Source organism: Balaenoptera acutorostrata, chromosome 11 (genome assembly GCF_949987535.1).
Source record: "Balaenoptera acutorostrata chromosome 11, mBalAcu1.1, whole genome shotgun sequence".
NCBI classification, from domain to species: Eukaryota; Metazoa; Chordata; class Mammalia; order Artiodactyla; family Balaenopteridae; genus Balaenoptera; species Balaenoptera acutorostrata.
In genome coordinates, this window is record NC_080074.1 from 79,798,074 (window position 1) to 79,811,823 (window position 13,750).

Genomic DNA, 13,750 nt, shown 5'->3' on the forward strand with positions numbered 1-13,750 from the left:
TCCCTTTTCAGACTGTCTCACACCCTGAGACTTACCAGCAACCACATTACTCCCATCTGAGATGACTATTCTTGAGCTAATCATCCAACAATAACAGTTAATTATATTAATAATAGCTAAATAAATGGAGTGCTTAACAAATTAAAGGCACTGTGGAGTTGAAATAATGATAATAGTTCATAATTATTGAGCATTTATCATGTGCTTGGCCCTGTTCTAAGCACTCTGTGTACATTAACTCAGAAACCTTCATGACACTTTGAAGAAGGTACAACATATCCCCATTTTATGGGAGAGTAAAGTGCTGTCCCTCTAAGAATGATTCTCGACTAGAGGTTGACCCTTGGGACATTTGAAATGTGTGGGGCATTTTTGGTCACCACGTCTATGAGGAGATGTAATGAGCATTTAATGGGTTGGGACCAGAGATGCTAAACCTCCTGAAACTCATCAGACGGACTCAGACAATGAGGAACTATCCCACCCCAAATGCTGCAAGGTGGTTCCCATTGAGAACCACTCTCTTGCTGAGAACTTGTCCTCCACCATTCTTTTGATTAAACTACTCCTCTCTTTTGGACTTTTGTATTCCCCAGCTCAGATTACATTTAGGATTAAAACTGAGAACAGCTCTGAGCTTTCAACCAGTAGTTGACCTGGTTGAAAACTATTGAGCTGTTTACACATAAAACCCCCTCTTCCTCATATACTCTACACTGCCACCAAAATAAAAAGAAAAAACAAAAGCTTCAACCCACTAAATTTTTATCCTAAAGCAACCAACATGATAGTTTAAGAAAAATTTTACATTAATTCTATTCAATTTGAGGGCATATGTTCTTGTAAATATATGTCACATAAAATTTTTTTCACAAGAAATGTGTTTTCTATCCACCTGGTTATATTAGTATAAACTGAGCAAAAAGACATAGAAAAGTATTACCTACACAGAACTGCACTTTGCAGTCAGGTAAATCTATATGAAATTAATTTTCTTCCAGTCGCCATACCCTCTTACCTTGATTCAAATTGAACACTGAGAAAATGAATTCTCACTAATTCTCTTTCAGCAGCCAAAAGCACTGGGCAGGTAAAGTTAAAAGTTAAAGGATGGACTTCCCTCGTGGCGCAGTGGTTAAGAATCCGCCTGTCAATGCAGGGGACAAGGGTTCAATACCTGGCCAGGAAGATCCCACATGCCGCGGAGCAACTAAGCCCATGCGCCTGAGCCTGAGCTCTAGAGCCCACGTGCCACAACTACTGAGCCCACGTGCTACAACTACTGAAGCCTGCGCGCCTAGAGCCCATGCTCTGCAACGAGAAGCCACCGCAATGAGAAGCCTGTGCACCTCAACGAAAAGTAGCCCCTGCTCACCGTAACTAGAGAAAGCCCACGCACAGCAATGAAGACCCAACACAGCCATAAATAAATAAATAAATAAATATTTTAAAAAGTTAAAGGGTATGTTAACTTTTGATATAATATTAAAAATAAGCCTAATAATATATTAATTTCATTGGTTCTCTAGTCTCATTTACTTCTGCTAATTACATTTTCAGTCATCATTTCTGTAGAGGCAGAAAATTATAAGCCCTGGGACTTCCCTGGTGGTGCAGTGGTTAAGAATCTGCCTGCCAATGCAGGGGACACGGGTTCGAGCCCTGATCCGGGAAGATCCCACATGCAGCAGAGCAACTAAGCCCATGTGCCACAACTACTGAGCCCACACGCCACAACTATTGAAGCCCGAGCACCTAGAGCCCGTGCTCCACAACAAGAGAAGCCACCACAATGAGAAGCCCGTGCACCACAATGAAGAGTAGCCCCCACTCGCCACAACTAGAGAAAGCCCACGCGCAGCAATGAAGACCCAACACAGCCATAAATAAATAAATAGATAGATAGATAGAAAATTATAAGCCCTGTTTGCTATTAAAAAAAGTGATTGCCAGAGTCTTAAGGCCTTTAATTATCAGCTTTATGCAAAGAACCTTGGTGGGATAACAGATCGAAGAGCAAGCCTCAAACTTGTCACCTAACAAGCTCGTTGAAGCAGATGCCTGGCTCAGTAGATCTGTGGGGAGCCCAACAATTTGTCCCTCAGCAGCCCACAGGTGATGATGGTGGTGGCGATGCTGCTCCTCAGACAACATTTCCATCATCACTGGATTAATGTATGGTCGGGAAGCAAGACTACGTTAGAAAGCCATTTCACAGTGAGATAAGCTTGCGGGACTCTCCCCAAGACATTTGATTTGAAGATGCCAAAACTTTAAGGCCTAGCTCATGTAGGAAGAAGAAATCCTTGGTTTCAGATTTATACCTGTTCTGTATTTTTAATCATATGATCATAATCATATGATATCCTGCTAGTTTGTATATAGAAAGTCCATGTCTTTTATTTATTTATTTATTATATATATTTTTAACATCTTTACTGGAGTATAATTGCTTTACAATGGTGTGTTAGTTTCTGCTGTATAACAAAGTGAATCAGCTATACATACACATACATCCCCATATCTCCTCCCTCTTGCGTCTCCCTCCCACCCTCCCTATCCCACCCCTCTAGGTGGACACGGAGCACTGAGCTGATCTCCCTGTGCCATGCGGCTGCTTCCCACTAGCTATCTATTTGGTATTGTGTATATGTCCATGCCACTCTCTCACTTTGTCCCAGCTTACCCTTCCCCCTCCCCATGTCCTCATGTCCTTCATGTCTTTTAGAGCTTACAATATTGCTGTGAAGTATAACCATTCATCTTGAAGCTATACATAGAGTTGCTTGTGATAGAAAACTTCATTTTCTGTCATTTCTCTTGTGTATAAAGCTTTTGAATTCTTTTGTGAGAAATGCATCAAGATGCTGTCTTTTCTTCCTTCACACTCGATTGTTATCTAATTTATCTAAGAAATAAATTTTGTAAAGCAATGCAAATGAGAGATTTCTCTTCAACACCTCTTTTATGTCTTTCTAAACTATTGTACTTTCAAAGTTGCTAGTTAAAGAATATTTAAAAAAATAATCTGGAACTAAAATGTGACAATAAGAAATCCCACAACACACTAACGTAACTTACAAAATATTCACTCTAACAGTCCTAAACAAAGTTCTTACCTGCATAAGTTGCTGCTTCAATTTCTGTATTTCTGAGATGTTCAGCTCACTGAATAAGTCAGAAACAGGGTGTAGAGACTCTCCTTTCCTTAAAGTGGGAGTCCGATAGTCTCCATTCAGTTTCACAAGGGGTCCGTGGATATGCCCGTTCATTTTGTCATCATTGTTGGGTTCACTTCCATCCTCTGCAAACTTGAGTCCATCGACTGAAATGCTGATATGGTTATCATTGAGGGTGATGTACTGGGAGAGCTCCTTCCGCAGGCTGTTCTTTTGCTCCCTTTCATTTTTTAAGGTCTCAAGGGCTTCTTCCAGTTGGTGCTCAGCGATTTCTTTCAACCGGATGGCATCTTCCAGTTGGCTGTTCAGCAGCACCGTCTCCTCCTCAAATCGCTTAATCTCATGCTTTAAACCTTCGTATTCAACCTGAATCAGATACGATACAGAAGATTCATAAAACTAAAATTTGGGTCTAACAAAACTGCCATTAAACACTCTAGTGGACCTAACATTTAAAAATTAAAATGCTACAAAATAAATCTGAAAAGTATGCGGTATATACACCATTAAGGTAACACAGGATGGTTTCTTTAGATATCCATACATATAAATTCAATTCCTAGCAGAGATGAAAAGGGTACCTCTCTTAGGATTTCTTTTACAGAGTCCAGTGGTCAAAAGGGGGCACTGTTCACTTAATAAATCAAGAATATTTTTTTTGTAATAGTTTATCAGAATATTCACAATCCAAGAAAAGATTTTTATCATCACTATTACTTTGTTTTATTTAATTATTAATAACGAGGAAATTTTTATACTCAGGGCTAAGTTAGTTAAAAGATCACAATAAGAATATAATCTCAATAAAATATGTTTGAGAGTAAGATGAGAAAGCAAAGAAAAACTTCATGTGCTTAAGGATAGAATCTGGAATAACAGTACCAATTACCCCAAAACAAAAAAAATACATGGAAGTGGATCAAGATGGTGGAGTAAGAGGACATGGAACTCACCTCCCCCCACAAACACATCAAATACATCTACATGTGGAACAATTCTCACAGAAAACCAACTGGAAACTGGCGGAAGATCTCTTACACAAGCAAAGCTGCAAGAAAGATCCCCACATAACCAGGTGATTGTGTGCCAGCACCAGCAGCTCTGCTTCAGGCTGCCAGTTGGATAGACTTGGCTTCAGGCTTCAGACTGTGTTCAGGTCAGCTGCACATGTCTTGTTTTAGGACCAAACTTGAAGGGTCACGCTTCCTGGGGCATGAAGGTAAGGGGATTAGTCAAACCAAGGTAGTATGTCTGAAATCTGTGCTCCATCATGTCTGCTAACATTCCAATGGTCAGAGAGTCACATGACTAAGACCAAGGTCAATGGAGCTGGCCAATTTACTCTGCCCTTTCTAGGGCACTGCCAGGTTACGTGGCAGAGGGAGAGAGTAAAGAATTGAGAACAATCTAAATCTACCACATATTTTTACCATCACATGATGAGATGTTTTTCTTTTTTAAAAAACTTTTTATTGCGGGTAATGTAAAAATACCCAAGTAGCAAGAAGAATTCAATGAACCCCCAGGAGCCCACCACTCAGCTTCAACAATCATCAACTCCTGTCTACTCTTCTTTCATCTATATTTCCATTCACTCCCCTAGTTGGATTATTTTAACCCCTAGATATCACATACTTTAGGATCTATCTCTAAGAGATAATTTTTTTAAAAAGCATAGCCATAATCCCTTGAACAAATAATTTCTTAAGAATATGATATAATCTTAGTTATCAAAACGATGTCAACAATAGGTTTGTAATGATATAGGAAATAAATACAACTGAGTGAAAAAGGATAATGTATTACGACTGGAATACAAGAGATCAAATGGAAATTTAACAAAATGTTAATAACAGTTGTTCTTTAGTGGTGGGAATAAAGGTGATTTTAAGAAAAATAATACATATATATTGTTATCAATATATTACTCTTTTGAATTATAACCAAATAAGAGCCTGTTCAAGCACTCTCTTGGTCATGAAAGTCTGTAGGTGAAAGAGAACTCCACTCTGAGCCCAAATGCCTTCTTTGGGGCCTTTTCCATGGCTCTTGCCACATGCCACCTTTTAATAAATATTTTTAATAAATATTCTCCACAACTACTTAGAGGAAATACTCTTTATGCACCCAGGTGTCCCTCACAGTGCTTCAGTATTCCTTCATAGTGTTTCAACAAAATTCTGCTCTTAATAAGTATTTGCTGAATAAACTATTGTGAATGAAAAAATAAAATAGAAAAAAATATAGAAAAAAATATAACAACATCAATTATGATATTAGATACTAATAATAAACTGTGTTTAGGGACTTGATCTCTTTCTAGCTGGGCAGCTTCACTCATTCCACTCTCTCAAATGTGGTTCCTATTCACCCAGCTGTTTCATGTTTCTCTGCCTAGGCAAAGACAGTCATCTGGAAAACTCTTATTCATCATTCAAGACCCAAGTCAAGACTCTGATCCTAATTGAAGTCTTTGTTGACACACTCAGGCAAACAGATCATTCCTTTCTTGTACCATCATTGCAAGGCTTTATCATATGATTAGAGCCCCAGCAAAGTGGAGGCACCAAGAAATAGAATGAGAAGGCACTTAAAAATTGGTATTTGATATGTTAAAGAAAGCATCAGTCAACATGAGAAAAATCAGTACTTTGTTGTGATTCATTATAGCACCTTCATAGTTTAGTAATTCTATTTTTAATGAGGGTTGGAAATAAGTACCATAATATTAAGATCTTTTTTTTTTTTTTTCTTGCTGTTTTCCATTTGGGTTTTATTTAGAACTCTAAAGATCTTAATTTGGACCTGTATTGCCAAACCTAACACATAGCTTTACTCTTCAATTACATGGATGGCTGAGTTTATTACCTGCCTTCCCTACTGGGACCATGAGCTCTTTGAGCCAGTGACCATGTTTTTTGTCCTTAAAAAGTACATGGCCTCATAGAAAGCTACCCCTGAAATACTGGTTAAATGAAATCAAACTGAATTGATCCCAGGGTCTCTTATGATATTATTACTTGATAGAAATATATCCCTAGAGGAAATATTCTTCATAATAAAAATGATTGTATTATTAATTGAAAACTAGGGTTTTCAATGCTTAGATAACAAATATTGAGTGCTTTAGCTCAATATGTGAGATATTAGGGACATGAAATTTATTATTTCTCCTGCCATCACATCTCTAAAACTTGAGCATGATTTCCTGTCCTATGTTAAGCAGTACTGGGTCCTGCCTCTATGTTAACTGATACTGGGACTAGGCATAAAAAACTTAGCTGCTTGAGGGAAAAACTTGCTCCTGCAAGATAAGACTCAACTAAAACAGCTTCCTCAAGACTTGAATCAAGACCCTCACTTTATTGTACCTCCCAACTCAAAGCTATGTCACAAACTCTGTCTATCCCAACCATTTACCCACCATGTGAGACCTACCAGTCCAGATCCTCAAATCCTATGAATATCCTTCTTGTTGACATCCTGTTTTGAGATACTACTAAGGCTCTGCTGAACTGCTATCTTACTGCAGAGGTCTAACAAACAGCTTTGTTTCATCAACAGATTTTTCTAATGGTCTGTTGGGGAACTGACTGTTGACTTGACACTTTTTTATGGCTACTGCTGCTTACTGCACTTCTTTCAGATATTTTGGTTTGAAAAGTATAAAGGTATAAAACATATTTATAAGGTTGGGTCTAATTTTATTTTAGACACAGAACCAAATCAGCACACAGAGGAATGTGGCTAAAGTTTTCAGAGTCAACTCTTTGGTGTAGGATCACAAATAAAAATTGGTATGGTTAATTATAATAATCTTAAATTTTAGTTTCCTCTCTAAGTTGAATTGTGGATGTAAGATAAAGAAAAAAAGTTTATTCGTTATTTCAACAAGTATTTATTAATACTTAATGCCTACAATGGGCCAGCCCCTGTTTTAGGTGTTTATATTGTAGTGAAGAGAGATGGAAACAAACTAATATATAGAAGCTACATATGGAGTAAGAAGTGCTATTTAAACAATTATTTAGAAAATAATCAACATTTAACAGGAAAATGGAACTTCAGAAGAAGAGCATCTTCTAGTTCTTTGAACTAAACATTTTACAATTCTAGTAGCTTTCCTATTTAGGGAAACCTCAAACCAGGCTGGAAGAGTATACTTTGTATAGGAAGCTTCAGTACAAAGCAACATTCAGACCAATTTTGAGATTGAAAGCCAGCCATCATCATGTCTTTGAAAAAAAATCTGTGGTATTTATATGTAAAGTATTATATTTAATACTTCATTAATTATAAAGAGAGTTTATGATATATGCTAAATCCTGTAAATAAAGGCCAATAGTAAGAAAAAAACAAAAACAAAAAACAAACCCCAGCATTTCCTTAATTGGGAGAGACTTGTGACACTACAGTGCACCCATTTGTTAGGAAATAAACCAGAATGGCCCTTTGTAAGGAAAATGACTTCAAATTAATTAATTAGACACATAATTGGGAAAATTACCATATTACATCTAGAAAATAAAATTTAAAAGATGTATACATTTTTCTGTTTGTTTTTTCAAACTTCTGAGTTAAGCATTTGATTTCCATGTTTCAATTACTGGTGGGAGGGTATGGATAAACTGTAAACAGTAATTAGCCAGACTAGTAGTACAAATTCCCACAGAAATGGCATCTGGGCTAATGAATACTCACAGGATACCTTGGCAGTCTTTCAAGAATACTTAATACTGGCCTAAATTAACCTCCTGAGTAAATTAGTCTACCACATGCAGTGATGGGAAACCCTACAGTGTAGATGGATGCTCTCCGCACCCTTGCCTGTGCAGAGAGCAATGAGGACCTGTAGAAATCGGGAGAAATGACCACTTTTGATGTTTGCACATCACATAAACTTGCTTCAAGTCTTCTACATTCTTCATCAACGACCAAAAAAACTAAACAACAAAAAATACCCTTCTTATTTCTAAGACACATATATTTTTAAAAAATCTTCTAATTTTCCCCACTGTGAGCTCATTGTCCCCAGACAAATCAAGACCTGGGGTCTCATGGTACTGCCAGCCCTCAGCACACACAGTGATTCAGTGCTTAAAGGGGAAGGAATGAGATAAAAAACACATGGGATATCCAGATAACCCTTTTTTAATGGTCTGGAACCAACCCCCCTGCACTCCTTAGTAGACATTTTGCTCCCCAGCACTCCAAAGCTGGGGAGAAGTGGCAATGATCAGAAATAAAATTTCAATTGTGTCAATTTTCTTCTGGATTTTTCCTTTCCCCTTTTCATCTTTATATCTATCAAAACCACACAGTCATCCCTCAGTCTCTGTGGGGTATTGGTTCCAGGAGCCCCCCGCAGACACCAAAATCTGTGGATGCTCAAAACCCTTAGATAAAGTGGTCATAGCATTTGTATATAACCACACACATTGGCTCATCTTTAAATCATCTCTAGATTACTTATGATACCTAATACAGTGTAAATGCTATGTACCTGCCAGTGTGAGGCAAATTCAAGTTTTGTTTTTTGGAATTTTCTGGAATTTCTTTTCTTTTTTTAGAATATTTTCAGTCTGTGGTTGGTTGAAACTACAAACACAGAACGCATAGATATGAAGGGCTGACTGAAACAGTTCCTGGAAGGAGATACCAACTTGGGAAGGGAGAGAAGTGGAAGCATACAACTGGGCTGCCCTCTAAGTTGACGGAGGGCAAGAATCCTACCCTCTGGATTCTGGTGCCTCTGTAGCCTAGCACAGTGCCTGGCACAGTTTGATGACCTGATCTGAGAGGTTATAACAGCGTTGAGACCAGAATAGGGTTGTGGTTGAGGAACCACCTTTGAAAAGACCTTGAAATCCAGTCCACCTTTGCTTAACTACCTATGAATTTTATTCATAAATAAATTCTACCAAAAATACAGATTCAAGAATGCTATTACTAACAACTATAACAAACCACAATGCAAAGTGATCAGGAAAATTCAGCAATTAAGCTATCTAAGTCTCATTACCCACAAAATTATTTAAATGTACGCATGCAATCTTTTTAGTCAGCTTACAGCAGAATAAAGAAATCAGGCCTTTTTTTTTTCTTATAATGTTTGTACTGATTTATATTTCATAATCCCCTTCCTTGTATGATTTGAAAGCAGTTTACAGAAAGAGAGAGAGAGAGATTGATAGAGATTGCAGGGAAACCTTAAGCTTGTATTACAAAACAAGCTTATAAACCCAGGCTTTAATGAGAAGTCAGCCAGTTAAACTGATTACAATACATTTAACTTACTCCAGAAATAAATTAACATAGAGCTAAAGTATAAAATAAGATTTTTCTTATCCAATAAAGCTTTTTGGTAATTATACTACTTCTAGGTTTGCCTTTTAAATTTAGCTGAAATAGGAGGGTTGGGAAATTTCAGCACATAATTAATGTTGGGAGACTGAGGCAAATTTCGACAGTTTCTTTCCTGATAAATAAAGAGAAGATTTAACCTTAATGGTCAGAAGGTGTAGATCCATATGGAGTGTAACCAAAAATCTTCTTAAACCTCACCTGGTTCTGCTTTAATGTGGACACCAGTTTCTGCAGCGTGATGTTTTCCTCTTCTAGTTCAGTATAGTCCTGAAGGAGGCGGGCCTCTCGGAATTTATATTCTCGGATTTCATCCTTCATCCGTATTCTTTGTAGCTCCACCATCTCATTGTTCTGAAACAAGAGAATAAACAGTAAATACAAAACTTTCTTATTCTAGATTTTATGAAGTGTAGATAAAGTCTTGGTAGCTAAAAATAATAATAAAAACATCTCATGGAGTGTAAATCGGTACCACCTTTTTTTGAATAAGAATTTAATGGTATCTGTCAAACTTTAAAAGCACATACACATGACCCAGCAATTCTACAACTAAAAATCATTCTTAAGCATATTTTCTTAGAGGTAAATAAAAAAGAAAAATAAATTCATGTATATTTACACAAAGAATTGGAAACAGTCTAAATGTTTGCTAATGGGGGAACAATGAAATAAATTATCATACATCCTTTAGTGAAGCATTATAAAATTATTTAAAAGAATGAGAAGAAAGGAATGAGGAGGAGCTTTATGTACTAAAATGTAAAGAGAGCCACAATACATTATGAAATATAAAAGAAAGTTATAGATTAGTATGCATACAATACCAACTTTCCAAAATCCGGGGGGTCCCTCTGCAAGTTTCAAAATCTTCCAACTAAGCCACGTGGTCTAATCCTGGCTTGGTCCAGACACTCTGGCCTCAGTCACCTGGCTTCAGCCACAGAAGCTTCCTTCTGCCCCCTACCACGTTGGACTTGGCCGCTCATTCCTGCCTTCAGGCTTTTTCACTCCCCCTCCCCGACTCCCTGTCTCCAGATCAAGGGTTCTTAGCCTCATCTGCGCCATGACCCTCTTTGACAACATGGTGAAGCCGATGGAGCTCTTCTTAGAATATTTTAAAGGGCACTGAAAGAGTTCAGAACCTCCCATGCCAACATATGCCACTTTGGTATATTGATTATTTTGAGCTGAAGGCACTTGAGAAACAGCAGATGCAGGAAGGGCTCTCTGCCCTCCCCCTTTCTACCTAAAAGCAGGACATGAAATTTCCCCTGAGAAAAGTGCCCTTCCTATACCAGGAAGAGAACGTTCTTATCACCAGAGACTGGGAATCGATGCTGAAATGGACCTGTACAAACACACCTCCTAAAATGATCTTCCATTAGTTTCCCCCATTTAGTTCCTAGTCACTGTTCCACAATATACGGCCCCTAGCCCAAGCTCCTTTGTCCTGTCACATCCCCACAATTTATCCTTCTTTGTGTAAAAAGGTATACAAGCTTTTGGGCCTAATGACTTCTGGTCTTCATTTTCCTTTTGAAGACTCCCATGTACTTGTAAAAAAATTTGTATGCTTTTTTTCTTATTAATCTGTTTAATGTCAGTTTAATTCTTCATCCCAGGCACAGAACCCAAGAGGGTAGAAGGAAATTTTCCTCCCTTACAGTGTAAAAGAGAAGATTACAAAGGACACTGATTATGTTCAAATTAAGTTAATATAATACTTTACAAAATTATGATATGGTAATCAGGTAGATTATTATGGTAGTGGCCCCCAATTAATCACATTTCCCTGTGGCCACACGTGGTGGAGTCTGAAGTCAACCCTGAACTGGCCTCTCTGACTTGCTTTGACCCACAAAATGCAGTGGAAGCTTTAGCTTGGAAGGCTAAAGGCCTTCCTTTAGGAAGGCCTTGTAGGGACTTCCCTGGTGGTCCAGTGGTTAAGAGTCCGCACTCCCAATGCAGAGGGCCTGGGTTTGATTCCTGGTCAGGGAACTAGATCCCGCATGCCGCAACTAAAAGATCCCACATGCCACAACTAAGACATGGCACAGCTAAATAAATAAGTAAATAAGAGGCCTTGTAGCTCTTGTTCTTTCTCTCTTGGAACACTGCCACCATGTGAAGAAGCCCAGGCTAGCCTGCTGGAGCACGTGGCCCAGCCCATAGTCAGCACCAGCTGCCAGGCAGGGGAGTAAAACATCTTGAACTCTTTGGCTCAGTTGAGCTGCCAGATGATGGCTGCCACATGAGTGACCCCATGTTAGTTTGTAAGAACTGCTCAGCTGAGTAGAGCTCAAATAGCTGACTCACAGAATCATGGGGTATTATTTTAAGCCCTTAAATTTGGGGTGATTTGCTACACAGTAACATGTAACTGATACAGTAATACATGTGCTTCTTTATTAGCAGAATGTATACTCAGATCTAGTAGCAGATCTAAGAAATACCATAATTTCAAAGAAATGATGATATTTCAAGATCCTGCAAGAACTTCGATGTGATATGAAAATACTGATCACAAAGTAACAGGTGCTGCTAATGCTACTGAAGTTTGTGGCTTACATTCAAATGGAAGAAAATGCTAAATTTTTAGTCTGAGTTTAGAGAAAATGGAGATGTAATTATTTTTCCCTCCAAGGTTACAGGCTTCCTGAATTCTATCCACAGACTCCCAGGACCCAAGTTAGGAAACTCTTCTGCTTCTATTTGTCATTTAGGTCTCAGTTCAAATGTCATCTCCTCAGAGAGGCCTTCTCTGAACAGCTAATATAAGACAGCTCCCCAACCCCTGCCCTTCAGTCTCCCATCATCCTATATGATTTCCTTCATAGATCAGAATTTTAGCATAGAGTAGATACTCAGAAAACAACTGTTGAAAAATAGCATTAAACATTAGTTGAAATTAGTAATTTATTTACCTTTTACACTTTTTACATGTATTAAATTTCCTTTTCCATCTGAATATAATGAACCTTTACTGTAGTGTTTGCCTATGGGTCCCTAATACCTGTCATATTTTAGGCCCTCATAACCATGGAATGAATAACAAAACAGGTATACAAATGGCTAAACACAAAATCTAAAAAAAATCATTGTAAAAATTTATTGTAGGGATTATGGCTTTTTGTCTGTGTTGTTAGAGTGAGGAACAAAGGGAGAACAACACAGTTTGAAATAAACATACCTAAATCTGTGAAATGACTGGACTTATTACAGTTCTTCAATATACTGTCAAGCTATTTAGAGGCAGAAACATTACTTTATTCCCTGCTCCTTGGACAATACTTTGCATATGTGTTCAATAAGTGTACAATGAAAAATAGTAGAGTATAATATTTTTCTGTTTCTTAAAGGTCTACCATTAACTGAATGGGTGATGTATAGTTATTTAGTTTTCCTTGTTTATATGCATGAACATATGAGGAAGCTAATAAATTGGATGCCAGTCATTTATGTAAAATTATAAACAAAAACGTTAAGATATAAGAGATTCTATAAAATGTGAATATATACAATGTAAAAAATGTTAATGACTACAAACCTTGTTCGTATACACTCAGAATTAATCATAAAACCTTATATAGTAAGATAGTAAATGTCAGGACAAATTTAAGACCATGGCAGAGCTAATGAGGATCACCAGCAAATAAATCATAAAATAGCTAATGAAAACTTCTGACGTTAATTAAGGAAAAAGAAGAGATTGGTGTGGAGACAGGTTAAGTTGAAAGACTCTCTAGTAATAAAACAGACATAAGACCCAGGGGAAGAAAACTGGTCTCATTTATTTTGTTAGAAACCCCCCTTTTTTTTAAAGCATTTTAAAAATTTTTATTTATTTATTTATTTATTTATTTATATTTTTGGCTGCATTGGGTCTTTGTTGCTGCACGCTGGCTTTCTCTAGTTGCGGCGAGTGGGGGCTACTCTTCCTTGCGCTGCGCAGGCTTCTCATTGCGGTGGCTTCTCTTGTTGCGGAGCACAGGCTCTAGGCATGCGGGTTTCAGTAGTTGTGGCACGTGGGCTCAGTAGCTGTGGCTCGCGGGCTCTAGAGCGCAGGCTCAGTAGTTGTGGCGCACGGGCTTAGTTGCTCCGTGGCATGTGGGATCTTCCCAGACCAGGACTCGAACCCATGTCCCCTGCATTGGCAGGTGGATTCTTAACCACTGCGCCACCAAGGAAGTCTGAAACCCATGTTT

General features: G+C 38.0%; 1 protein-coding gene across 5 annotated transcripts in view; it reads right to left on the reverse strand.

Annotated features, from left to right (window-relative positions):
• The window catches only part of BICD1 (BICD cargo adaptor 1), a 220,966-nt gene that overhangs the window by 61,742 nt on the left and 145,474 nt on the right, over positions 1-13,750 (reverse strand). For 4 of the 5 annotated variants that reach the window (XM_057557152.1, XM_057557150.1, XM_007175669.3 and 1 more), the window contains exons 3-4: positions 9,744-9,896; positions 3,120-3,545 (exon numbers count right to left, since the gene is read on the reverse strand). In XM_057557152.1, coding sequence (XP_057413135.1) covers positions 3,120-3,545; positions 9,744-9,896 — 579 coding nt within the window. Of the gene's footprint in view, positions 1-3,119; positions 3,546-4,217; positions 4,386-9,743; positions 9,897-13,750 lie in introns of those variants that run through there. The other variant, XR_009009761.1, reaches the window with a different exon arrangement.